The sequence below is a fragment of the Chelonia mydas genome, chromosome 21, assembly GCF_015237465.2.
Source record: "Chelonia mydas isolate rCheMyd1 chromosome 21, rCheMyd1.pri.v2, whole genome shotgun sequence".
NCBI lineage: Eukaryota > Metazoa > Chordata > Testudines > Cheloniidae > Chelonia > Chelonia mydas.
In genome coordinates, this window is record NC_051261.2 from 14,223,625 (window position 1) to 14,251,566 (window position 27,942).

Sequence of the window (27,942 nt, forward strand, 5' to 3'; positions counted from 1 at the left end):
CTCACTGGGAAGCTTTTTATTGTCACAGCTAAAGGCACGTTGGGGGACTGGAGCACCGGAGCAGGGCTGCCGCCACAGGACGCTGCTTCAGCGCGGGACAGAGCTGAAGACGATCACAGATCTGGGGACAGGGCCAAAGCCGGCAGGCTCCAGGGTCCGCTGCATTTCTGCTGCCCACGCTACCAAGTGGCAACTTCACTCCAAGCTGCAGCTTCCGTCTACGGAGCAAAGAGACCAGGCCTGAGCCAGCGGGACAGTGCCGTGCTGAGAGTGGCGCCTCCGGGGCTGGGGGGCAAGGAGAGGCTGTGCAGCCCGTCTGTCCAGCTCCAGAGGGGAAAGCCTGGCCCAGAGCTGCTTCCCGACGCCCACACAGCGTCCTCCCATGCTCTGGCCTAGCTCTCTTCCTACAGATGTGTCCTGCCCCTTGCCCCTCCCACTGCATGACCAGGCTCCAGCTCCACTCATCTGTCTCCCTACTGGCCCCGTCCCACTCCCCCTGCATGGGCACCAAGGGCCCAGGCTTGGACCCCCCCATACAGATGCTCCCAACCCAGAATCCGACCGATGCTTTGCTCTCCCTGTACATGCCCACCCCCTACCCTCCATGCGTCCGGCTACACTCGTTTCCCTGTTTGTGACCACTGATGTCTCCCAAAGACTCTGTGCTCCCCGACACGCCAGAGCTCCCCTCACCCACAGGGCTCTCCGCACACCTCCACCGTCACCACCCCGCCTCCCAGGCTCATGCCCAGCACGGCCCCAGGATTGGGAACGGCTTCTCTCGCAGGGCTTGGCTTGTCACCAGACTCACGCAGTGACAGCAAGGCCCGGGTCTCTGCTCCCCATCCCCACCACGCTGCGCTGGCCAGAATACGCCCTACCGTGCAACCAGCCCTCTCTCCACCAGCAGGCAGCCCACAGGGGACAAGCGGGGATGGTACTGATCACACGACCTAAAATGTAGCAACCGTGTTTGGGTCCTTGGGGCCGGACGCCCCTGCCCCAACTGGCCTGATTATAGCCCCATCTAGACGCCAACCTACCTTGTCCTTCCTCAGACCCGCCACACGGCCCTCACTGGGGTACTGTGAAAAACAATCCCATAGCAGAGTCAGGAAACCGCCCCTTGGGCCTTTGCCACTCGTGCTGCAGGACAATGCCGTCCCTCATTCCCACCACCGTCTTCTCTGCCCTGCCCCTCAAGCTCTGCCCTCATGGGGGGGGGCCACAAACCCCGCTCTCAGGGAATCCAGTACCCAGACCCACTAGTCTGATGTAGGAATGTTTCCCTGTCCACTCCACCTTGGCTTCAAGCCACCACCTGTTGCCCTGCCACATTCGGGTCCCTTGCCATCTTCCCAGACTGGGCGCGCTCCTCCCCTTCCTACTCTTCCCCTAAAGGTATTGGCGGCTGCACTCGTGGCCACTCCGCTTTGCTGGACTGCACGCACAGCTCCCATGGCTCCTAGCCATGAACCCAGGCGTCCTCTCCTTGTCTGTTTTTGTGGTGCTCTAGCTTTTCCAGCCTGGGCCAGGGCTCTGGAGAGTGACACTGTCCCCACCTGAGGGCTTGGTGCCCCTAGGGTCCGTGTGACTCCCCCAGCCTGCAGCGTGCCTATGTCGGCCACTAGCCCTAGCTTCTACAGCCACACCACACTGCAGAAGCGGGTCCGCACCGGCTCAGCCCGCTGGGGTCCTGTCGCTGCGGCTGCATTTACGCCGACAGAATGAGTACCCTTAGCCCAGCAAGGATGCAGCCCCAGTGATGCTGAGCCACTATTGTAGATGGGGACTGAGTGGGCGTGAACCGTCCCTCAGCTGTGAGTCCTGCCAGGGCTGGGCCTGTTTGGTATCTCCGTTGAGTCCTCTCAGGGGGGAGCCAATGAGCTACTGGGCATTCGCATCCCTACGCCAGCTGGCAACTGATGGGGACGGGCTCTGTTGTCGTCTCATTGACTGTGGGTGCTGGTGCTGGGCGGGGGATGGCACCTGTTTTGAGGTCACCCCAGAGCAGGCAGCCGGGCAAGCTCCAGGGGGCACTGATGGGCCGTGCCAGCTCGTTCCAGGGAGGGGATATGCCCCCCATGGTGGTTCTCCAGCGGAGCCATTTGCAGGCGATAGCAAAGGTGCCTTCTACCATCTTCAACTGGGCCAGGCGCTGTGTCCCTTTTCCCCGCTGACCCCTGCACTGCTGGGTCCTAGGCCCAGCCCCTCCGTGCAGGAGGGTTATGTCGAGCACGTCACTTGGCGCTACGCTGCAGAGCTAGTCAAAAGCTGCAGGTTGTGCAACACGGCTGCCCGATGTCGGCAGGGCAAGCCAATGTGAACACCTAACACCTGTGCCCGAGCCCCGCCCAGGCTTCACTCTCGGGTGTGATTCAAGCTGTTAATACTGGAGCCCCTCAGACAGTCTCAGGACGACCTGTCCTCATCGCCACTCCATTATGAGCAGCTGCAATGCTCTTGCTCGCCTCCCGGGGGCACTGGTGAGGTAGCAGGCGCTCAGCCCCGGAATCGCTCCTTCTCGTGGCCTGGCAGAGGCCAAGTCTGGTGACTCCTAGGCCGCAAAGCCAGGCGTGTCTGTCCAGGCTAGCTGCTTAGGGGCCTACTTGTGGAGGGGGCAAGGGGTGTGGCCAGCAGCTGGGCTGCTAGTTTATATGGTGGGGAGAGGGGTGCCTAGAGCGGCGATCTGGCTAACTGGCTAGCAGCTTCCTACTTTCAGCCTTCCCAATGGAGGTGCCCTTGCATGCCACTGTCATTGCCTGGTCGCCAGACAGCGCTCCTGGTTCCTGGTACACTGCGGGCAGCTCAGCAGATGGGCTCTGGCTGGCTGCACCCCACACCGGCCTGAAGCCCTAGCGCAGCTGTTACAAAGCCCAGCATAGCCGGAGGCTCTTTGCCACCCCTGGAGCCTAATATCCCAGCCGCAGAGCTCGGCTTAAAGAGATCACAGTAGGGCAATACGGTGACGCTGCGGCGCTCCAGAGGGAGGGAACGCGGGTCGCCACGGGACAGTTCCTCATTCCAGCCACGGGCGTCTGGGGGAGCCAGGCACAAATCTGGCTCATCTAGCCGCAGCCATGGGGCTGTAGCATCTGGGCGCTGGGCCTTGTGCACAGAGGCCACGTGAGATGGAAAAGGGACGTTCTACTGGAAACCCTGAGGCCTTCCAGCCTGAGCACACCCCTCTTACCCGCCCCAGGGAGCGAGCTGGGAAGGCTCGGAGAATGGCAATGAGGTTGTGGCCCGGAGAGCCACGACTGGAGAGCCATGACTAGCTGGCAGCTGCTCAGTGAGGGACCTAGGCCCCGCTTTGGTGGACAGCTTTCCGCATCACAACGGTTCTGGCCACATGTTCATGGGGGGTGCTGAGCGCTTGGGAAAACCGGGGCACAGCTGAGGATGCTGAGCCCTTGGGAATGGGGCTCTCGCTGGCTCTCCTATTAGCAGTCTCCACCCAGCAGTCTCCACCCGATGGGCTATGGAGGATGCACGCCCCATCCAACCCATCAAGGTGCTTATATGGCCCTCCTCACTCCCAAGTACTATTGAAGGGCCGGCCTGGGGCCCCTTCCCTGTGGGCATGGGGTGCTCATCCACCCCCTGTGCTGCACCAAGGGTAGCATCTGTCTCTAGGGCTGTAGAAGGTGCTGGGAATGTCCTAACTAGAGCCTGCTGCCTATCACCCTAAATCTCGGGCAGATACAGCCCTTCCCCCATGACACATTCATGTCACCCACTGAGGAGTGGGTGTTACAGGTCCCCCACTGGGCCAGACTCTTAGAGGGGCAGGGAGGGAGGTTTGTCTCTTTAGCTCAAACTGGCACCATTCATGCTTTTCGCTCTGGAGGGCCCCGGTTCAATCCCTGCTGTCCCCCAAAATGGCAGCCGTCAGAGCCTCCTACATACAGTGAGGCAGGAGGAGATTCCAATGCAATGCCGTGGGCTTCAGTAAAACATGCAGGGTTGAGATTTAAAGAAGCCTAATGCCCCAGATCTCAGTAAGACCCAGGCACCGAAGGCTCCTGGACATCTCAGGCTGTGATTTTCAAAGACAAGCAACCCCAGCACTGGGACGAGGAACAGATCCACAAGAGCCGCCAGCCTTACCTTTCACATCAAGCCTACAGTCCACCGAGGCTTCCCCGAGGGGATTGACCGCTTTGCAGGTATAGACGCCACCGTCAAATGGGCTGGGTTTCCGGATTTCCAGCGAGCAAACCCCCTCGTTGATCACTGCGATATACTTGGGGTCTTCCCGAATCTCCGTCTGGTTTTTCAGCCAGATGATTTTGGGCTGAAAGACAGCGGGTTTCGTTAGCCGTAGAAATGAGCTTGTTTCCTGAACAGCTGCTCGCAGCAGCTGGAGGCACCTCACCAGCCCAAAGCTTCTTCCTGTAGCCAGTGCTCTGCCTCTGGTCGTCTTCACGGCTTTTCTGCACTGGTCCTGGCAGTGAGACCTTTGAAGAGCCCCTTTGCCGTGGTGAATTAGAAGCCACCCAGCTGGTGTGATCTGTCAGTTTCTGGACAGGACCCCCAGGGCATGCAGCAGGGCCTTTGGGGGAACAGCCGTCCAGGGCCCCATGCCCATCGCTGACGGGGCAATGGGGTAGCTCCCCGTGTGTGCGTGGAATGGGGCTTTGGTGCAGCAGAGGAGTGGGTTAACCACACAGGTGGCACTGTTCCCTCGGCGGTGGTAAAACACCCTGATGCCACGGAGAGGGGCACCTTAGATACTAACACACTTGCCCTCCGCAGCCCCGCGGGGAAACAGGCAAGTATAACTAGCCTCGTTTTAGAGGTGGAAAAATTAAGGGTGAGGTGAGGTGACTTGCCTGAGGCTGTAAATAAGCAGCGCCAGCAGGATTAGAACCCAGGTCCCCCAGCTGCTGGCCCTGCATTCCAGCCACTGCCTCTTCCCCGCCATAGGAAAGTCCATGGGAGGAGGGCGGTGCATGTGGCTGGGGAGCCTGGGCAGAGTTTCTGCACCGCCCCCCTCAGGGTTGGCGCACGCCCCTGACCTGCCAAAACGTGCGCTGCATTCCCAGTGCTCTCAGATAACTCCTCCGGCCCCTTCAGACACCGAGCCCACTAATGGAGCAGCCTCCGAGCCCGCTCCTTCCTGCCGGTCGCCTGGTGCCACCCAAGCGCCCAGCACAGTCACGCTGCAGGCTCTGGCGGCCGCTCAGGCACCCACCCCGTGACCAGACGTGCGAGGGAGGGCGGAGGAAAGGCGGGGTGAGGAGAGGGCGGAGTCTCACCTTGGGGAAGGCCCGGACGCAGCAGAAGAGCTGGGTGTTGTAGCCTCTGGTGGTGGACCTGTCCGCCAAGGGCTGGGTGAATTTGGGAGCTTCGGAGAAGTCCCGGCCCAAGTATTTCTCGGGCTGGTAAACAATTTCTAGGAAACAAACAGCAGTGCTCGTGCCAGGCGGCGGTGGGGCTCGGGGCACCCTCACCAGAGAAGCACGGACTCCTCCAGAACACCCTCCTCCCAGGAACAGAATCAAACCCTGCCAAGAGTGGGTCACTGGAATGTGTCCCCGCCCCGTGCTCTGTACCAGCCCAGGAGAACCCCCACCCCGCAACACCCTGATGTCCCCTGAGATCCCACCGCAGCCACCCAGCTCGTCTCAGAGGGCCAACATCTCATGCTGGGAGAGCAGCTCTGAGGCCGTGCCACCCCATGCTACCTGGCAGGAGATCACAGGAGAGAAAGCAACGGGTTGGGGGGAAATTACCAGGGAGACCACTCCTCCTGGAAAAAATGCTATTTTAGGAAGGTTTAAGAGAGTATTTATTGGGACTATTTTTCATATCCTTCCGCCTTTGGAGCTAGGGGCTGAATCCCATGTTAGGGATCCCGAAGAGGTCCACAGAGCCTCCCTAAAGTGCTCTAAGCTAGCTGTGTGCCTTTCACACCGTACCGTCCGCTACCGCAGGCTCTTGGGTGGGGTCAGGAACAAGGGCTGCGCTAGGACTCCCCCTGTTCTAACGGGAGAGCGCTCCCATTTCGAGCCGGGCAGGGCCCGAGCTGTTGGAGCTGAACGCTGCAACCTTTCGACGTCTAGAAAACCCTGGGCCTCCTCCTTTCACTCACATCAGCATTGCTGAGCTGCGGCCGGCTGCAGCTTCCCCAGCCAAGCTGTCTGGCCCCCCTCCGGGATCTGGCTGGAGATCTCCTGCTTCTGCCATTGGCCACCTCTTAGGGAGAGCGCCTCCTCCCCGCCTGGCTGCTGCTCTTTGTTGGGCGCCCCCAGCACCCACCTGGTTTCGGGATGTGGGCCAGCTCCGTGGTGACGGCCGCCACGGCGCTGTGCCCGCAGGCGTTCTCCGAGAACACCCGGAAGGAGTAGCTGTTGCCGATGATGAGGTCCGAGACGGTGCAGCTGAGCCGGGGGCAGCGCTCCACCACGGTGAACCATTGCTGGAAGCCAAGGGGAGCCGGGCTGTTAGTGCGGGGACTGGCGGACGCCACCCAGTCCCCAGGGCTCTTCCTGTTGCAAGCCCCAGTGCTGGGAGAGTGGGGTCAACCCCCCGCCATGGTTACAGCACAGGTTGGCAGGCAGCCCCTCAGCCCAGACCCTGGGGGGAGCCCGGGGCCCTGGCGCTCCAGCTATGGGCCCGGGCTCCACCCAGGCACCGAGTCGGTCTTTCCGTGCCTGCATCCCCGCTGCAGCCCCTCTGCCTTGAGCAGCCGAACCCAGCTTGGCCGAGGCCTCCACCCTCCCGTGAGGCGCCGGGCAGGAGCTGAGATTCCCTAGATGGATGCGCCGCTCGAGCCAGCATGGCAGCCAGCTTCGGCCCCTCCGCTCTCCCCCATCTTTTCTCTCCTCCTCATTAACGGCTCTCTCCCTGCTCCACGGCACTCCCGGCCATCGCCCCGCTCCACCTTCACCCTCTCCTCCAACCCACTCGCACCCACCCCCCACTCAGTGTGAGACCCCTCCCCTGCCCTCCATCCCACCCTCAGCGAATCCTGTCGCCCCAGGGCCTGGTGGTGGCCTGGCCCTTCTGCTCTCTTCAGACCTCTGCTGGCCCCTTGACCTCAGCCCCTCCTAACCTGCCCAACACCCTCCATCGGCCCGTCGCTCTCCACGGGCTCTTCTCTCCCGGATTTTACCATCTCCCCTCTCATAATCCCTCCCTTGAGCCTCCCCGCCTGCCCCTCACAGCCAAGATCCTCAGACACGCAGCCTTGGCAGTCCAGCTTTAACATCTCACCCCAGGCACCCAGTGGCCACCTGGCCTCTTCTCCAGCCTCATCTCCCTGGACCTTCCCACCGTCTCTGATCCTGTTGATTGCACCACTCGTCTCAGCTGCCTCTCCCTGGGCATGGCTGGTTCTCCCCCCCGCCTTTCTGGCCACTCCCTCCGTGTCTCCTATGGTGTCTCCCCCCACCTCCAGCCATGGGTGTCCCTTAGGGGCTTCTCCTTGGGGACCCTCCTCTTCCCCCTTTGCCTGGGTGACCTTATGTGCTCTGATGGCTTCAGCTGCCATCTCCCAGACCTTCCTCAAAGCCCCCGCAGCCCATCCGCTCTGTCTCATGTCTGTCCCTGGCTCCGGCACCTCAGCTGGAGGGCAGCATGGCAAAGAACGAGCTCATCGACTTAAAGGCCAGAAGGGTCCATCCTCTCATCTGACCTCCTGCACATCACAGGCCACAGCCCCTCACCCGCCCACCCCTGCAGTAGTCCCACCACTTCTGGCTGCGTTACTGATGCCCTCAAATCGTGACTAAAGACATCAAGTTACAAAGAATCCACCACTGACACTAGTTTAAACCTGCAAGTGACCCGTGTCCTATGCTGCAGAGGAAGGCGAAAACACCCCATGGTCTCTGCTGATCTGACCCGGGGGGCGGAATTCCTTCCCGCCTCCAAACATGGTGTCATAAATAAAGAGAAGGGTAACCACCTTTCTGTATACAGTGCTATAAAATCCCTCCTGGCCAGAGGCAACATCCTGCTACCTGGAAAGAAGAAGGTAACCTGGCTGGCACCTGACCCAAAGGACCAATAAGGGAACAAGATACTTTCAAATCTTGGGGGGGGAAAGGCTTTTGTTTGTGCTCTTTGTTTACGTATTTGTTCTCTCTTGGGACTGAGAGAGGCCAGACAGAAATCCATCTTCTCCAACCCATCCTAATTCAAGTCTCCAAAATTGCAACCAGTAGAGATAAGCCAGGCAAGGTGGATTAGTTTATCTTTTGTTTTATGTGAATTTTCCCTGTGTTAAGAGGGAGGGTTATTCCTGTTTTCTGTAACTTTAAGGTTTTGCCCGGGGGGGGGGGGGGGGGGGAACCTCTGTGTTTTGAATCTGAATACCCTGTAAAGTATTTTCCATCCTGATTTTACAGAGGTGAATCTTTTACCTTTTCTTTAATTAAAATTCTTCTTTTAAGAACCTGATTGATTTTTCATTGTTCTTAAGATCCAATGGTTTGGGTCTGTGTTCACCTGTACAAATTGGTGAGGATTCTTATCAAGCCTTCCCCAGGAAAGGGGGTGTAGGGCTTGGGGGGATATTTTGGGGGAAGACGTCTCCAGGTGGCCTCTTTCCCGGTTCTTTGTTTAACACGCTTGGTGGTGGCAGCGTACAGTTCAAGGCCAAGGCAAAGTTTGTACCTTGGGGAAGTTTTTAACCTAAGCTGGTAAGAATAAGCTTAGGGGGTCTTTCAAGCTGGTAAGAATAAGCTTAGGGGGTCCCCACATCTGTACCCTAGAGCTCAGAGTGGGGAAGGAACCCTGACACATGGTGAGTAGTTAGACCCTGAGCATGTGGGCAAGACCCACCAGCCAGACACCTGGGAAGAAATTCTCTGTAGTAACTCAGAGCCTTTCCCATCTGGTGGCCCATCTCCGGCCGTTGGAGATATTGGCTGCTAGCAGTCGCAGATCAGCTCCATGCCATGTAGACAGACTCCTCACACCATCCCTGCCAGAAACTTATCAAGTTCAGTCTTGAATCCAGTTAGGGCTTTTTGCCCCCACTGTGCCCCTTGGGAGGCTGCTTCAGAACTTCACTCCTCTGATGGTCAGAAACCTTCGCCTAATTTCAAGCCTAAACTTGTTGATGGCCAGTTTATATCGCCCAGTAGAGAATCCAGGGCCTGTCCCATTACTCAGGCCTTGGGGCCACACTTACAGCCAAAAATAAGCCATGTAGCCGCAACAGGGAGGGGCTAGCTGCAGTGTAGACACCCCCTAAGAACGGAAAGAGATTCCTCATCTGGGCAACTCTGAAGTGGGTGGACCCTGATACCTTCCCCCTCAACTGTCATTTTAGCCTATTAATTACCCGTAGGGCAGGTGAAAAACAAAAACCAACACAGCCCACAACTCTGATTTCCGCCAGGAGGAGACACGTGGTTGTCTTCTTTGTGCAAACCTCTGATACTCCGATTTGCCTCCCCTTGGGATACCCTCGAGAACGACTTGGGGCCGTTTTGCTGGGCGAGCTGCAGAAAAAGGCACTGACAGTTCTTGATAGCTCAGATCATTACTGAGATACCAGCCTAATGACTTCTCTTTGACGTCGTTCTGGTGGAGAATCTTCCCTCAGCTGCAAAAAGTACGAGCCACTGAATGCCCCGAGCAAGACAGACAAGGCATGGCAGCCGGCCCTCAGCCAGGGTGAGCCTTTAATGTGCAGGGTAAGCAATTTGCTCGTGGGGAGGCTGCAGTTGCTGACACAACAGAGAACAGTTGCCCTTGTGCCTGGCTCAGCGGGTCCTGCCTGCATGACATTCTCCCTTTCGCCTGCACCCAAGCATCATTCAGCAGCGACTGGTCTCTCAACAGGTGCCGGTGGGGGTTGGGCAAGGGGGATCGCACTACTTTAAAGGCTGAAAAGCAAGAGGTGCTGAAACTGGCAGGCCTCCTCCCCTCCCCAGCCCACCCCACCTCTCCGCCTTCCTCTTCCGTATCCCCAGATGCTTCCTCAGGCCAGTCCCTCCCGTGACCTCCTTCAGTAGCAGCAATGGGGGGTGAGAGGAGCTGCCATGACCCCTACATCTGCCCACTCCCCCGCCCGACAATTAATTCCACCCTCCAACCCCCAGATCAATCCTGTCCCCCATCAACTCTCCCCCTGTTCTGTCACATCTCTCCTCCTGCAGCTCCTGGGGCTCTTCACCTCCTTCTCCCAGGCCTGGGGAGGGGCTGCAGCAGGGTCCCCTCTCCAGGCAGGATGTTGCATGCAGGGAGGGGAGGGGCAGAGCAGACCCTGTTGCTCAGAAGGGGAAGGACGGGGAGGAAGTGGAGCTGCTGGGGTCTCTCTGCTCTCCCCCCGTCCCCCGCTTGACAAGGTGTCACGTCATTGCGAGGGGGGACAGAACCCTGTCTACTTCCTGCACAGATCTGATTGGCTGCTCTTCCCCAGGGGGTGGGTAAGTGGGGAAAGCAGCCAATCGGGCGTGGTCCCCAAGTGGTACTAACTATGCGCCCCACTGAGACAGTTTATGGCCCGGGTCTGCGCCCCATTGCACCATGAGGCTTGAGCACTGGGTAGCGAGGGGCCTGGCAATGACTCTCCGCTCACATCAGAAGGGCACCCGCCACTTGCTCAGCCCTGGGCCCAGGGCTACTCACTGCTCTCCAGCCTTCAGGGCTCTGCCTCCCGAGGGCGGCAGCCAGCTGCCCCATAGGCAGCAGCAGCTGGAAACGAGATGCCCCGGCTAGAGGCACGGCACCTCAGAGTGCTTCCTCGGGAAAACTCCACTTGACGGACCATCTCCATGGCAGGTGGTTCTGATCACGTCCATCCCTCGAGCCCCACGCCCCACCACCAGCTCCTCCTCCATGTCATCACACACAAGCTTCTGCTCCTTTCTTTTCAGGTCCTACACAGCTTAGTGCCTCCCTGCTTATCCACACCACACGGCCCTGACTTCCCCCGCTCTGCTGCCCCTACAGCGCCAACCTCCACGCCCAAAGCCACCGATGCATCTTCTTCGGAGCACGCCATTGGGGTGGGCAGCATCCTCCTGGAGTGACCTCTGCCCTCGCCTCTTTCAAGCCCCTCTCGGAAGTTCACTTCACTGGGTCACCTATGGGTGACTCCCAGCTGAGAACGTCGGGTCTATAGGGACCTTGGACAGACACCTGATTTCTCACTCGCTTTGTTATTTTTTGGAAATAGCTGATATCAAACCACGTCACTGTGAACAGAGCTGGCCTGGGTAAAGGCATGGGCCACCTCCCACCCCATTCTTTCCAGCTGCCTGTTACAGCCTCTTGCTTTGTCTTGCCTTCGCCTGCGAGCCCTGGCCGTGCAGCACCCGGCCCAACGGGACCCGGATCCCGACTGGGGCTCTCGTGCAAATAACCGAACACATGCAGAGCTGGGAACCAAACCCTTTCGGAGGCACCCAAGAACGCCCCGTGCAAACCACTCCTGCGCCGCGACGTGAGGACTCTCCTACACCGCGCAAACAGACCCCAGGAGGGGGCTCCATCTCCACGGTGCTGCCTGCTGGGGGAGGTTAGGAGGCTATCGATACCAACCCCCCCGCTGCCATGTCCGCAGCATCTGACTCAGCTCAGGCCATACACCCTCCCCAGGTCCCGCTGCTCAGAGGGGTACGCCAGGCAGAGGCCGCAGACTCACCCCACTCTTCCTGTCCGATTTCTGGACCGTGTACCCTTTGAGGGCTGCGTTCCCGTTGTCCTTCGGCGGGCTCCACTCCAGCGCCACGTTAAACCCCCACACGTCAACCAGCTTCAGGTTCTCTGGAGGGCCCGGCTGCTCTGCAATGACAACCAGAGGCTCATACCAGCCCCTGAGGCCATCCCCTGGCAGGTACGGGGTGGGCACGGCAGCTCACAGCAGTAGCCAGAGAGCTCACACAGCCACCTGCCTGCGGAGACGGCAGCTGCTTTGCTGAGTCCATGGGTTGCGGCTCTGTGGATCTGTATGGCGTGGGAGTAACTTGGGGAACCCTGGCTGGTCCCTCACCCAGAATCTGCCCCCTCTCTTACGAATCTATAGTGCCCATCACCATGGTGTCAGAGCAGGGAGAGACCTGCATGTGTGTCTGTCTGATTTCATGGGTTATTCATGGGTGCAGGAGCCTACAGCAGCATCCAGGAGTCTAGCAAGAATATGCATCCTGTCCCCCAGCCCATAATGACCCTCTCTCCGTCCCTACCTTCTATCCATTTTGTACCCTCTTATTCATCCCTTTAGGGCATCTTAGCCTTATGCCCAGAAGCAAGCCCCAAACCCTGCAGTGTTTCTCATGCAGACCTTTCCTCCTGACCGCACACAGGGCAGCGGGCAGAGCGCCCTGCTCGGGGGGGTGCTGCAGGAGCTTCCAGCGTCTCACACATAAGGACAACACACCCACCCTCTGCCCTGGACTCTCTCCCCCCATTGCTGGGTGCTGGCCAGCAGGGCGTTTTGCTGGCAACGCCATCCCCAGCCACACCAGGGCTTGGCTAGCCCAGCTGGAGCTGCCATGTGGCAGAAGTGAATTCTAGGGGTCCCGTGCTGCAGGGAATCTTGCTTGATGGCTGCAGGCCCATGAGAGCCGGCAGAGGCCGCAAAACTCCATCCAGGCACTGCCCCGCGCCCAGTGCTTGCTCCGTTCTTACCGATGACGCGGATGTCAATGGTAGCTTTGTCCTCCAGCCTGTCTATCTTGACGCTCAGCTGGTACTGGCCAGAGTCACTGCGCTCTGCCTTGCGAATGAAGAAAATGGTGTCCCTGTCACCGTTGCGCACGGTCACCCTCTTGGGATCCAGAGGCTGGCCGTCTTTGCTCCAGCTCACCTGGGGCCTCGGCTGTCCCTAGGACAAAGGCGGAGGAGAAAGCTCAGGAGAGCAGTTCAGCTCCATTCCACCAGCCGGGCACCACCCAGCCAGCTCTCTGCCAGTGGTCCCTATGCGGTCTTTGCTGGCGATGCGCAGGATAGGGCAGAGACGTGCCTTCTGAGAGCACTTTTGAGACGTCAGTTTTTTAGGGGGCGGGTGGCTTTGCCTAGTGGCTCAATCTGTGGCTTGGCTGCGATGCCATTTCCAACGCCCGTCTTCTGATCTCCCCTGCAGCTGTGGTCCCTGGGAGCAGTCGCGGCTAGTCAACAGCCTCAAGAGGACAATGCCGGCTGGGCCCACGCATGCTAAGACTACGGCTAACGTGTCAGCTGTGACACGAAAATACAGCATCCATCCGAAAGCGGATAGCCTGTGGCCCTGATCCTCCAGTGGGAGCCACAGAGGATCATCTCCATGGCCCCTGCCCCGCTCCGGCCACCCACTCTTACAATCTAGTCTAATTAGCTGCAGCAGTGTCAAATTCTCGTTTTGTCTTTGCTAGAGAGACCAGAATGTGCAGACAGCGGGGGACGAGGGGGGTGTTGCTGCTCTGGAGCGCTCAGCATTTGCATTGAGTGTCACCTACTGAAGGGCACTGACAGTTCATTACAGCCGTGCTTTAATTGGCACGATACCCAGATCACAGCACCAGGCACCTGGCTGGAGAATGCACGGCACTTTGCAGGCACCTACTCGCCCGCACGAGCCAGAGCAGGAGGATCGCAGGGTATGCAGAATAGACCTTTGCAGCTGCTTGGTTAGGTAAACAGACAGGGCGGACCCTGGGGCTGGACAGGACGCTCAGCCCCCGTTGGGGCCCCTAGGCTGTTGACGTGGTGTTGGGGCCAACCTCTACCATTGGGGCCAAAGTGAGTTGGAGGATGCCCTGTCCTAGCCAGTCACTGGTGCACGTGGCGTGCAAGGTGAGCGAGGGAAACACAGCCCCAAGCTCCCAAGTCACGCTCCTGGGAGCAGGCAGGAACCCCCTCCTCCACTCTGCAGGGGTCCCACCAACCCCTCTCTCTGCGTTGGGGCAGGGCATGGAGGACAGCCCTGGGGATGCAGCAGCCTTCCTGCTCCTGCCGGGTGTGAAGACCCTGATGGTATGGCTCTAGCCCCTCCCACCCAGTCAGTGGAGCAGAAAATATGTTCCCAGTGCCCCCCATGTGGTTGGGGGGTAAAATCCCACTGGGGCCTGCCCCCAAGACCTGGTGCCGAGGAGCTGGGGGAGGGGTGAATGGCTTTGACTGAGGGGAGAAAGGGCATTTCCCCATGCCCTGTAATTGGCAGAGCTCCTTTCTCCCTCCAGCCTGTCCCATATCTCAGCCCAGCTCTCCGCCATCTCCCGGGTAGCGTGGGCCCAGCTGACCTCCCAAGGCCACCACCTGGGATCTCACCCAGGCCTCCTCATCAACCCTCCAGAGCCAGGCAGCATCCCATTCTCATCTCTTCTTCCTCCGGCATGTGGCCTTCCCGTTCTGTCCCGGGGGCCTAAACTCCCCACCAGGTCTCCTCTGCCTAGACCCCCTTGAGCCAAGCCAAGTGCAGCTGCTGACACCTCTGAATGGTGCTTTCCTGGCTCTCCTCACCTCGCGCCTCTGAGCACCTGCCGACCTTGACCATACTTACCTTCACACAGGCCTGAGAGGCAGGGCACTGCTACTCCCCATTGGCCAGCTGGGGAACTGAGGCACAGAGAGACTAAGGGACGTGCCCAAGGTCGCACAGGGACTCTGTGGCAGAGCCAGGCATTGAACCAGCGGCTCTTGAGTCGCAGCCTAACCACTCTTTTCCCTTTGCTCTCCACATGCCCCTTGGATCCCTCCACTAGCTCCCCGTTTCACCCCACCAAGTTCAAGCTTCCTCTCCCCTCCCCACGTGTCCGCTCCTGTCTGTTCTGCTGGTCTCCCCTGAGCCACCTGCTGCAAGGACGGAGCCCCCCAGCAGCTCCACACATGGGAGGGGGTTTGCTGTGTAGACAGAGGCCAAGCCCAAGAGCCATTCACTGGAAACATCAATCACCTACCTGGAAAGGGATTAGCAGGTTCACCGCCTCCCCCACGAGCCGGAGGTACGTCTGCCGCAGGTGGCGCGGCACTCGGATCTTCGGGTGCTCTAGACAAAGCAGACGTCACACACGCCCGTCATTTTCATGAGAGCTTCGGGAAATCACAGCCCCGCGCTCTCAGCGGGAGTTCCCACAGCAGGATCTCGGGCCCCCAGAGCACTTCTTGTCCCAGGTATCCCCAGCCGCTCCCCGCCTGGGCAGCACAGGATTGGCTGACTTGGCACTAAAATGCAGCCACCTCTTGGCTGGAGCGTGGCTGCCAGCTCACACCAGTAACACAACACAAGGGGATTACGGAGCAAGTGGGGAATTACTTCTCCAGCAGAACCTGGGCAGGCTGCTGTTGGGCCAGAACATCCCGTCTCTAATGAACAGGGGCTGCGGAGCTGTTACTGCCCACAGGTGGTCACGGGGTTGGTATTTTATTGCATCTTCATGGCTGTGCCTCCTGCAGCGTAGTACTAAATAACGCTGTTGCTGGGCCTGGAACTCGCTCCAGAGAGAGCGCCCCCTGCTGAGTCACCTGTGCCGCTCCCTGCAGCACAGCGCCCCCTAGCACCACACCGGGTCATTGGGGTCAGTGCTCACCCGCTGGAGAGAGCGCCCCCTACAGAGTCACCCGTGCCGCTCCCTGCAGCACAGCGCCCCCTAGCACCACACCGGGTCATTGGGGTCAGTGCTCACCCGCTGGAGAGAGCGCCCCCTACAGAGTCACCCGTGTCGCTCCCTGCAGCACAGCGCCCCCTAGCACCACACCGGGTCATTGGGGTCAGGGCTCACCCGCTGGAGAGAGAGCCCCCTACAGAGTCACCCGTGTCGCTCCCTGCAGCACAGCGCCCCCTAGCACCACACCGGGTCATTGGGGTCAGTGCTCACCCGCTGGAGAGAGCGCCCCCTGCTGAGTCACCCGTGCCGCTCCCTGCAGCACAGCGCCCCCTAGCACCACACCGGGTCATTGGGGTCAGTGCTCACCCGCTGGAGAGAGCGCCCCCTACAGAGTCATCCAACACCCCTCCCTGTAGCACAGCGCCTCCTAGTGGGGAAATTGGTTCTCTACGGACGCAGGAGAGAGAGCACTTCTAAGTCACGCAGCACCATTTCCTGCAGCAGCTGGGGTTCCCTGCCTGACTGTGAGCTGAGAGAAGAGTGCAGGCTGGACGGTGAGGGGTACTAACTGGGACCTCTGGTGCTAGCACCATGTGCTGGAAACTTACTTCTGTGTTCCCTGGGGAACATAACAGAGGGAAGCAGAAAATGTTTGCGCGTGTATACGGACTTTCTGTCTCCTTTCCCAGAGTCAAAATAGCAGCAGGGTAACTAATATGGCTGCATTTGCTGGCAGTTCCTTTGGGGGCAAAGGGTTTATGCTAATACATAATAAAAGACGCGTATGCCTCTCCCAGGATTAAACGTGCAGGGGCTTACCTCTAGGAGGGATATTGTATGGTGGGGGTGTCTAGAATTAAATCTGAGTTGAATGATGCCTAAACAGCTGTGAGAGTAAAACACAGGCAGTGCGGTGCGGGTAGCGAAGGAATGCCTGACATTCCCAGATGGCCTGCCCAACAGCTGAGCTAGCATCCCCTCCTCGCATGCTTCTATTTGGTCCTGGAATTTCTTCCTGATGCCCACGCTTGCCCTTATCAGTCTCGGTGGAACAAAGAAATCTCACACCCCTCCAAGAAAAAATGTTAATTCACGTGTATCCGTCTCAGCGCCTATACGCACACATCGTCAGGTGTACCTTACCCTGGCAGAGACCTCATGATAATTGTTTCCCCAGGTGTGAAACACTTCTTCCTGCCCTAGTTACATGTGAAATGTGCATTGTGTTGACTGTCCAACAGATACATCACAATTCCCCATTCCTGCTTTTAACTGTCTGCTGCTATTTAAAATCTCTTCTGAGCACTCCACATGATTTGTTGAAACAAGTGAACTGCATCAATAAATAAGTGAAAATGGAAGATAACAGATGGAGCAGAGTGACGTACGCACAGTAGGGTTTAGCAGAACAAACATGCAACATTAATAAGCCATGCACAGTATTTGTTCCCAGCACAGCGAGGAAAGCAGTGACAGGTACACATTGAGAATGAAATGCAAAAATTAGATTAATGCCACTTTTTGGTTGAGATTTTAGCTTAACAGAAACCAGGACACTCAAAACTGTAACTTGGCCCCAGGGCATAAGCATGAAGGCATCAAACTGGCCAACATACCATAGATACAGAAAAATAAAATACCACGCAAGGTGGCCAAGTTACAGTTTGCTCAGGAGCAGTGTTCCTTTTTTCATTTCCAATTTTTTCGGTTTGGTGGCTGACCCAAAAGATCCACCCCCCCCCCCCAAAAGTCTTGTTTGATTCAACCTGAAATAAACGTTTTCATCAAATAACTCGAAAAAGTTTCATTTGGAATCAAAATGTTGGTCGACTCAAAATAAAATTATTATTTTTTAGTTTTTCATTCCAATGTTGGCCTTTTCAGGTGTTTCCCACCCTTTATGTGTGTGTGTGTTTTTTTAAACTGGCCAGATTTAAAACTGAAACACTGTTTTGAATGAAAAAATCTAAACAAAACGTTTTAAAACAAAACAGTCGAAATAAAAAATGTCACCTTTTCTGGAAACAATTTCCAGTTGAAACTATTCATCGAATTCAAATTCGGCAAATGTTTCGGACCCTGAAAAATGCATTTTTCAGCAAAAAACAAAGCAAAAGAATTGCTTTATTCACTAACAAAAGTTCACCCTGTACTATTCAGGACCCATCTTTGAATTTCCTGATTCAAACATTTGCCCACGGTAGTGCAGTGTTCTGTATTTAGCATGCGTTTTCAGAAGAGACTGTGTTTTCAGAAAGCAGCTGGGTGATGGTTAGCGGCCTGGGAGATACAGGAGTTCAGATTTGATGTTGATCTCTTCTGACCTTAAACTCTGTGGGCTCGGCTTACTGCGTGGCAAGCCAGGCATGTGACTCTAGAGCGCACCAGCTTGCCGTGCAATAACTCATCCTTTGCACAGTGCTACAGTGCAGTGAAAGTCCCAGAGTGTGGCTTAGTTCACATGGAAATTGGTGCACTATAGAGTCACATGCCTGGCTTCCCACCCAGCAAATCACCATGTAGATGAGCCCTGGCATGTCTACACAGGGACACTTAGGAAAATTAATCTGAACTAACTTAAGGTGTGAATTTACAGTGGATTCGTGAAACCACATTAAACTCCTACGTGGACGCTCATTTGGAAATAAATGGCCTTAATTTGATTTAGTTTAATTCACTTGCAGAGTAAACTAAAACTGGCCTCATCTCCACTAGGATATCTGCTAAAGTTACCCGTTGTTCTGCTTCTGGGAGCACAGGTGTTGACAAGGTGCTGGTGGCTGCAGGCATATTAAACACTGGTTTGGGCACAACTGATCTCAGCAGGGTTAGACAACGCTGCCTGCAACATCCTGGCAGAGGCCAGAGGCCCTGTGTATGCTAATAACACACTGGAGCTAAGGTTGCTGTAGTAATCAAAATACATCAAATCAGATACATCAAAGAATCCTTATGTGAATACCGACACAGTTTGTGCTCCTGCCTGACGGGATTACAAACTGCATTACCTCCGCCGTCAACTGCGTTGCTGGGGAGGGGGCTCATCGAGAGAACGTCGTCCACCAGCACGACAGTCTAATCCTAATCCGTCTCCACAGTGATCAGAGAAACCCACGGGAGCTGATGGGACGCACAATCCTGCTACTAACGGTGTACAGGGCCTCAGCATTCCACACGGGATACTGCAGGGCAGGAATAGCAATGGCCATTCAAGCTTTACATCCCTTTTTCAGCTGCTGATAGCTTTATCGGAGTTTTCCTCTGGGGTTATCATTTCTCAGAAGCTATTTATTTTCTTTTGTGGGGGCGGGGGGAGTGTTTAAAGAAAATCCACTGAGCTCTTTGAGTTACAGGAACATGAAAACACACAGATTAACAATTTCTCAGTCCTGTCTGCTCTCGGCTAGCTGACAAACAGCTTTGTGTTCCCATGTCACGAGTGGCATGTTCCTAGCCCGCCGAGAGGAACAGGAGCCTTGCTGAGTGTGGGGACCATGATTCTTTAGCCAGTTCGAAGTGAGTCACGTTCCCATGTTGCACACAGACAGTGCGTAACTCTTCCGAGCAAAATAAACCGGCATCATTCTAGCACACAGACAGTTGCATACATGTGTGTGAATGTGCAACAACACAGGAGTGTGCAAAGGACAAGTGAGCCCCAGATGCTATGAGTGTATAAATAGAGGTGTGTAAGTGCACACATTGAAATAACACAGCAAATGTTTATTTCAATGATTAGAACGTTCAAATGAACGCCTTTTGCTGGCGGTCTGACGATACATGGGCATTCCATGAGCTATCTAGTGGTCTGTCAGGAAGTGTCTAGACACAGGTCAGGGACGTCCAAACGGAGTGCCCTGAAATCAATGGAAGTTGCACCCATTTACATCCTGGCTGAATTTGACCCAGTAACTATTATTTGAGAAATAGCAGTTGATCACAATCGAAAGCCACACTGTAATGCATCAGTGGGCAGAGTTAAGGGTTCATGAGAGTTCAACCTTAGCTGAGCACATACTGACTTGTGTGCGTCTTTGTGCTACCATAACGATGCACCAGTGTCGCCTCTGTATAGGCTGCATGGAGTGAGGACAATACCGTACCGAGTATCTCTCTGATGACGACAGGCTGTTCCAGGACAGCTGGAACACTCATGCCCCCAGCATTCACTGCCTTCACGCGAATCTGAAGTCTATCTCCGGGTGTCAGGTTGCGGATCGTGTACCGGACAGAAAGAAAGAGTTCTTTGTTAGCAGCTTCCCAGTCTTCAGCTGGAGCAAACAAACAAAAGATCTTCCTTAATAAGACAGCAGGTGACAAGCGGAAAAAACCTAACTGCCAAATAAAGTAAATGACGGAAGTTAAATGGATTCTGACAATGTTCATAGGCCCAGCGTGGGACCAGTTTTGTGGCAGTGCAATGCACCTGTCTACAAAATCTAATTCTCTCCATACGGGAGTTTCCCAAAACTACTTCAGTGCACCTGTGCCACCGTTCAAATCCTTAGCTAGCAAGTTGTCAATTTCATTCCCCGCAGAATGCAACCCAAAAGACCTCTGTGCAGCCTCCTTCATCCCCAGCAGAGCTGGCTAAAGAGTGAGTAATGCTGGTTTGGTGAGTTTTGATCAGACTTTCAGTGGGACTCCGCTCACTTACTCTTTCCCTCACTTTTCCTGAGCATTCGTGACTGCGTTAATGTTCCCAGAGAGCAGCTTTCTCAGAGCTAGTGTAAGCGGGGGAATAGTCCCGCTCTTGTGGGGAACTTTCCTGGCTTCTGCACGACCCCAGTGAAGTGGGCTAGCGAAAGGATCTGAGTCCTCGCTCTGACTTCCTTTACCCAGTGGCCTTGCTGCCCTTGAGGACTCCCCTTCCACTCTCCTGTCTGGCAGAGTCCTTGTAACCCCAACAAGGCTGGGCCGAAGATTCCTGGGGGGCTCGACCCCCAACCCTGCTGTGGTCACCTAGGACAGGGGCTAGGGTGTCCCCACTCCGGGGTACTCTCTCTGCACTGGGCACTTCTCTGACCCACTGACCATTACACACAATTTAAAGCAAATGCAAGTTATTTAATCAACAATTAATTTTAAAAAGAATAAGGAAAAATGGGAAAGGTGAAAGGAAACACATCACCCCGCTCTGTGGCAGGGAACATCACAAACAGTGTCTCTGGAATGTCAGGGCAGTTCACAGTCTGTTCCTTGTAAATCCCAGGCCCCTGCTCAGGCCCTGGCTGTGTTGCAGGGATGCTGCGGGTTGGACACTCGCTCTGGTGGTAGCCACACGCTCTCAGGCTCTAAGTGGTGGGACCCTTCTTCCCAGTGTCGCCCCCGCCCTGTCGGGGTTACGATCCAAGCCTGGCCTGCAGAGCCTCTTGGCTGAGGTGTCTCCCTGTGCTGGGCCCGCTGCCCAGGGTCCCCCTCGCTCTCCCCAGCTGCTCACCGCACCCAGCTCCGGACTGCTCCAGCCCCAGCTCCACCACTCGGTCTCTGCACTGCTGCTACTCTGCCTCCAGCTCCCTGGGCTGCTGCTCTGGCCCCTCTGGCTCTGGCTGCTGCGGCTCTGCTCCCAGAACAGGTCTGCTCTGCAGGCTGCTTCTGTGACTCTGCTCCCAGCACTGACCTGCTTCCTGGGCTGCTTTTCTGGCCCCTCTGGCTCTGGTTGCTGCAGCTCTGCTCCCAGGGCAAGTCTGCTCTCTCAGGGCTGTGCCTCTGGCTTTGGGGCTGCAGCTCTGCTCCCAGGACAGGGTCTGCTCTCTCTGGGCTGCTTTTCTGGTCCCTCTAGATCTGGCCCAGCTCTGCCCCCCAGCTCAGTTTGGGCCCCTGCTTTCTCCTCAGCTCGACCCCACTCTGTCTGACCCAGGCAATTCCAGCTCACACGGTGGACGGGACCTCCCTGGCCTCCTGACTCCCTGATTAGCCTGCCGGCCCTGTCATTGAGACTGACCTAGAGCAATGGCCTCTCCCCATTGTTCCTGGGGACTGTCAGTCTCAGAGTCCTGATTTGCCATAGACCCTTCCCCCTTTTAGTACTGGAGCTAGCAACCAAAACACCCCCACTGAATGTTAGTAAGGGGCCAACAATCCCTTTACACTAGGCTCAGAGCCAAATGCCACTGCATTGCAACACCTGCTTTGATTCAGGCAAAGGCAGCAGAAAGTTATAAAGGTCAGGTTATCCAGGCAGGGAACAGAAACAATGCCATGCGGCTAGAGGTGACCATTTGCACAGTGTGACTATGGAACGGTGAATATCAGATACTGGAAGGAGTGCTCATGCAGGCTGAAATTTACTCACACAAAATATCCATCAAACAATCCGGAACAGCAGACACCTTTCAAACAGGAAAAAGGGGCGAAACTCACTGAATAAATTGCTCGTTCTGAACTGTTCACCCAACGCTCGGCCCCAGCCAACCAACACTCACCAGCCCCCTCGGATCCACCAACCAACCAGAGCTTGTTAGCCATCCCCACCAGCCAACTCATTCGTACTTATCCGCCTCTCAGAGAGAAAACTGGCGTGCCATCCGGCGTCCCAGTGGGGAAGAGCCTGCAGAAGGGGAATGGCCCACAAAGTGGGGAACTTTGCACTTTCAGGAGCTGCACAGAAGCTCGCGCACTGCTGCTTCCCCCTCGGGACCGTACAGCTGCGAGCCTCAGGCTCCATCCTGCTCCGCTTTGCGCGTTCCCACTGCGCCTCTGGTGAATCAGTAGCGTAGCAGGCAACACCACGAGTTGCTGGTGAGTTGACAGCCACATAGCAGGGCTTGTCAGCCACCCGAACAAACCAATCTACATGCCCTGGCCTCCCCAAGCCAACTCACCGGGGCTTCCTGACCAGGGCTTGACAGCTGCACCAAAATAAGCAAGAGTAGGACTCCTCTACCATCCGCTAAACACTAACTAGGGCTTGTTAGTCAACCTCAGCCAGGGCTAATCAGCTGCCTTCAACCAGCCACAGCTTGGGAGCACAAAGCCTCTAACGTGCTAGACAGCCAAGGCTTGGGAGCCTCCAAAAGTCAATCAAAGTAAGGATTGCCAGCCATGCCATCCAACCAGAAACATCCACGCCCTGGAAGAAGTCCTCAAGACCCACCAGTCCGTCCCCACCAAAGCAGCCCCCCAGAGCTAGCTTGCCTCAGCACCCAAACAGGCGATGGTCACAAGCCCTCCCTTCCACCCCTAACCACCAGCAAGGTCTGTGCATCAGCCAAAACTTTCCAACCAGCCAAAACTCTCATGCTGGCCCCAACCAACCAACAGCCCAGATCCAACTAGCTAGCCAGGGCGCAAGAGCTACCCACTGCCAGATGGCCAGGGCTCCCTTACCAACTAACCAGGCCCGATACAATCAAGGATCATAACAGATTGGATATTAGCCCAGCTCTGTCCAAACAGGTGCTTGGTTTAGCACCAGACTTGGGAGTGCCAGGTTGGGAAGCACTTTTTCCTCCTTCACTACACAGTTCAGTGTTAGGGGCTGGTGGCGATGTAACCTCCAGTAAGGCAGCTTCCCATCCTACCAAGGCTCATGGGCTACCCCAAGCCAGCCAGTGCCCGTAAACCTCTCCGTATCAGCCAGCTATGGCTAGCACTCTGCCCCAAACCCACCAACCAGGGTCTGCTGCAACCAGACATCAGGGACCCCCACTATCCAACTGAACAACCAAAGATTCACATAGCATCCCGCTCACACAGCCCTGCCAGGCTCAGGAACCGCGCCACACATCCAGCTCCCACCAACAAACCCAGCCACAGCTCCCCAGCATCCTCCAAAACCCAAGCCACCAACAAATGCAAATGGGGAATCCCCAACCATCCCCCAACCACCAGTCTGAAAAACACGATGGAGCAAATCCTGCCACCAGCCAGGGATCAGCCCCAAAGAATCAGCCAGCCGACGCCTGCCAGTGGCCCCAATGAGAACTTGCCAAATGCCACCAGCCGATAAGGTCTCCCTCCCTAGCCTGCCCTATTCCATCAACCAGCAAAGCAACCAGTGGGCTAATCAAAGACCATCAACTTGCCAACCAGAGCCTGCCAGCTGCCACCAGCCCGCCAAGTTTCACTGGCCTCGTCCAATCCACTTTGCCACCATCCAGCTCACCACCAGTCCTCAACCCAGGAACCAACACCTACAGCTTCAGCCAAGCATGACTTGCCAGCTCTCCCCAACCCTCTCTTCCTAATCCTTACATTTCCTTTCAGGTCCATGAGGATTAAATATTTCCCCTCTCCCTGCCCATCTCCACCCCCTCACCAATCATCCTGAGTCTGAAGCCAAAACATATTGCACCTGCTGACCAAACATAACGCCAACATGTTCAAAATTCGGTGCCTCAAATTAGGGATCTATGTCTATATATAGGCACCTAAATATATGAACTGCTTTTCAGAGGCACTGAACAGCCACAGTACCTGCTGATTTCAATAGACCACTGAAAATCAGGTCATTTATTTAGGAGACAAAATAGAGACACAGACGTATATCCTCAAAAGGATTTAGGCACCTAATGTCCATTGAAATCAATGGGAATCAGGTGCCTAAATACCTTTGAGGATCTGGGCCACAGGGCCCTGAAGTGAAGTACAAAAGTTTGAAAATATGGGACTGACCTTCTTAGTGTCCCTCCATTTGGCCCTAGCCCCCCACCCCTTCCTGTTCCTCTGCAAACGTTTTCCTCCTCCCGATGTTTTTACGGCTTTCTGGCATCCAGATCCACATTCATATGTAGTGATTCAGATGTTCAGAGACCCCAACATAGGGCAAGGAACCACCCTGCTGTTCCCACCGCTGTCTCCTGACTCCAGTATGCAGCTCAGGAAGAGAGACTTGGGTTCATAGATTCACAGATTTCAAGGCCAGAAGGGACTGCTGTGACATCCAGTCTGACCTCTGGTATAACACAGGCCAGAGATCTGCCCCAGTATAATTCCTAGAGCAGAACTTTTAGAAAGACACCCTATCGTGATTTTAAAATGGTCAGCCATGCAGAATCCACCACGATCCACAGTAAATTGTCCCAATGGTTAATTACCCTTGCCATTAAAACTATACCCCTAATTTCCAGATTGAATTTGTCTAGCTTCAACCTCCAGCCATTGGATCGTGTTAGACCTTCCTCTGCTAGACTGAAGAGCCCAGTATTAAAAATATGTTCCCCGTGTAGCTACTTATCGACATAATCAAGTCCCTTTATCCCATGGGAGCAACGCTTCCACTACAGGTCGTCACTGGACATTAAACCTGTGGCCTTCAGCACCAAAAGCATGGCCCTCTTCCCGTGGAGTTATTGGCGTCAACCCACTATCTGGCAGCAATAGGAAGCTCCTATCCTCTACAGAGAGCTGGCCAACTGTTACTTATTTGGAACTTTCAAAGAAAAAGAAATTTTACACAAAAATGTTTTGCTGGTTTTCAACCAGCTCCTCCCCTGTGTGGCCTGTCCATGAGTCAGGGACATGACACACTCAGCCAGTGTGTCACACCATCTTCCCCATTAACACACAGCTCTTCATGCTTATAAAGGAGTAAAGCTCAAGCCTACTTCCATCTCTGCAGCACTCCACCAGGTATCCATCCAGGCCAGTGGAGCCCGCCTGCTCTGGGGCCTTCCATGTCAGGGACACCGAGTTATCATTCACGTCCTCCACTGCCAGGTGCAATGGGCAGCTGGGCGGCTCTGTAACAAACACAGGCATGTTAGAAAGACACAGAACCCCCCCGACACAACCCCTCTGGCTAGGCCTGTTCGCCACACACAGCCTCTCAATGCATTCCCCAAGTGCCTAACACACTCCCACCCCAGCCTCCCACCGCCACCCCGGGACTCCCACCCCAGCCTCCACCGCCCACCCCATCCACCCAGAGATACCCACCCCAGCCACCCACCCCAGCCTCCCCTGGCCCCCCATCCACCCATTGACACCCACCTCAGCCTCCCTCACCCACCCCCACGAGACACTGAGACACCCACCCCAGCCTCCCCTGGCCCCCCATCCACCCATGGACATCCACCTCAGTTTTCCCCACCCAACCCCCACAAGACACCCACCCCAGCCTCCCCTGCCCATCCCCTGAGAAACCCACCCCAGCCTCCCTCGCCCACCCCGCACAAGACACTCACCCCAGCCTCCCTCGCCCACCCCCATCCACCCAAATACACCCACCCCAGTTTCCCCTGCCCAACCCATTCCCTCTTAAATGCACCCACCAGCTTCCCCATGACCCAAAACACACCCAGCCCAGCCCCACACACTCACCCCATTCCCGTCTGCCCCCCCAGCCCCCAATACACCCATCTCAGCCCCTTGCCCACACCCATGCACCCAGAGACACACATCCCAGCCTCCCCTGCCCATCCCAGCCTCCCAATACACCCCCCACCTCTCCACCCACCCTCATCCCCCAATTCACACCCCCCATCCTACACTGCCCACCCCCCTACTCCCAGATACCTATCAACGTAAGAGGGGCCATACCAGGTCAGACCAATGGTCTGTCTAGACCAGTATCCTGTCTCTGACAGACAGGGCCAGGTACTTCAAAGGGAATGAGCAAAACAGGGCAATTAATGAGTGACCCATCCCCTGCTGTCCAGTTGGAGGTTTTGGGACACCCAGAGCATGGAGTGTGTCCCTGACAATCTTGACTAATAGCCATTGATGGACCTGTCCTCCATGGACTTATCCAGCTCCTTTGGAACCCAGTCATACTTTGGGCACCTCAGCCTCCCGCTGCCTACCCCATCCCCTAAATACATCCCCTCCCCCCGCCAGCCTAACCTCCTCCCCTCTTTGCACCCCCAGCCTCCCCCTGCCCACCCCATCCCCTAAATACACCCCTCCCCCACCCACCAGACTAACCCTCTCCCCTCCTTATGCCCCCCAGCCTCCCCCTGCCCACCCCATCCCCTAAATACACCCCTCCCCCACCCGCCAGACTAACCCTCTCCCCTCCTTATGCCCCCCAGCCTCCCCCTGCCCACCCCATCCCCTAAATACACCCCTCCCCCACCCGCCAGATTAACCCTCTCCCCTCCTTATGCTCCCCAGCCTCCCCCTGCCCACCCCATCCCCTAAATACACCCCTCCCCCACCCGCCAGACTAACCCTCTGCCCTCCTTATGCTCCCCAGCCTCCCTCTGCCCCCCCATCCCCTAAATACACCCCTCCCCCACCCACCAGACTAACCCTCTCCCCTCCTTATGCTCCCCAGCCTCCCCCTGCCCACCCCATCCCCTAAATACACCCCTCCCCCACCCGCCAGACTAACCCTCTCCCCTCCTTATGCTCCCCAGCCTCCCCCTGCCCACCCCATCCCCTAAATACACCCCTCCCCCACCAGCCTAACCTCCTCCCCTCTTTGCACCCCAGCCTCCCCCTGCCCACCCCGAACCCCGAGGATGGGCTCCCAGGTCCGCCTGGCTCCCCCTGCACAGACGCTCCTCTCTGATCAGATCCCTGTTCCCACCCCCCCCAGCCCCCCTTCACCTGCTTTAGGCTCCCCGCGCTCCGGAGCAGCGGCCGGGGGCTGGGGCTCAGGCGGCAGGGCGCCCCCTGCTGGCGAGGCGGGAGCCGCTTCTGCTGCCCGGGTTTCGGCCGGTTCGGCTGCTGGGGTCGCCTGGGCCAGCTCTGGGTCTGGTTCTTTGCCGGGCATGACCGTAAGGTCTGGGGGCTCCGCTCTAGGGGGGAAGAGGGCTCTGCTCCGGCTGTTACCGGGTCTCTGCTCCGGATCTGGGGGGTCCGCTCCGGCTGTTACCGGGTCTCTGCTCCGGATCTGGGGGGTCCGCTCCGGCTGGGACCGGGTCTCTGCTCCGGATCTGGGGGGTCTCCGCGCGAGGAGACCGGGTCTCTGCTCCGGATCTGGGGGGTCCGCTCCGGCTGGGACCTGGTCTCTGCTCCGGATCTGGGGGGTCTCCGCGCGAGGAGACCGGGTCTCTGCTCCGGATCTGGGGGGTCCGCTCCGGCTGTTACCGGGTCTCTGCTCCGGATCTGGGGGGTCCGCTCCGGCTGGGACCGGGTCTCTGCTCCGGATCTGGGGGGTCTCCGCGCGAGGAGACCGGGTCTCTGCTCCGGATCTGGGGGGTCCGCTCCGGCTGGGACCTGGTCTCTGCTCCGGATCTGGGGGGTCTCCGCGCGAGGAGACCGGGTCTGTGAGTCGCTGGAGGCTCGGGAATTTTTATAGGCTCCGGCTGCCACCTGTCACCTCCCCGCAGCCCCCTGCCGCGGGTGGGGGCCGCCGCCAGGAATAGCCGCCCGGGAGCTGCGCGTCCCCGACTCCCCCCACCCGGCCACCCCGACCCGGCCCGGAGCTGTGGGGCTCCTGACTCCGCCCGCCCGGGACCGGCCCAGTGCGCCGCCGCCCCGCAGCGGGCCCCCAGCGCCCCCAGGGCAGAGCGGGGCGCTCCCCAAACCCGATGGCCACAGAGTCTCCTAAAGTGAGCCGGCTGTG

General features: G+C 57.0%; 1 protein-coding gene across 1 annotated transcript; it reads right to left on the minus strand.

Moving 5' to 3' along the window:
* On the minus strand, positions 1–27,726 carry MYBPH (myosin binding protein H). The gene is made up of 11 exons (XM_043533762.1): positions 26,982–27,726; positions 25,037–25,171; positions 19,592–19,759; positions 14,841–14,929; positions 12,595–12,790; positions 11,609–11,748; positions 6,265–6,424; positions 5,262–5,398; positions 4,111–4,297; positions 1,044–1,085; positions 1–218 (listed from the first exon to the last, which is right to left on the minus strand). The coding sequence occupies exons 1-10, from the start codon at positions 27,145–27,147 to the stop codon at positions 1,075–1,077; spliced, it is 1,389 nt and encodes a 462-aa protein (XP_043389697.1). The 5' UTR covers positions 27,148–27,726; the 3' UTR covers positions 1–218; positions 1,044–1,074.
* Positions 27,727–27,942: the final 216 nt, after the last annotated feature.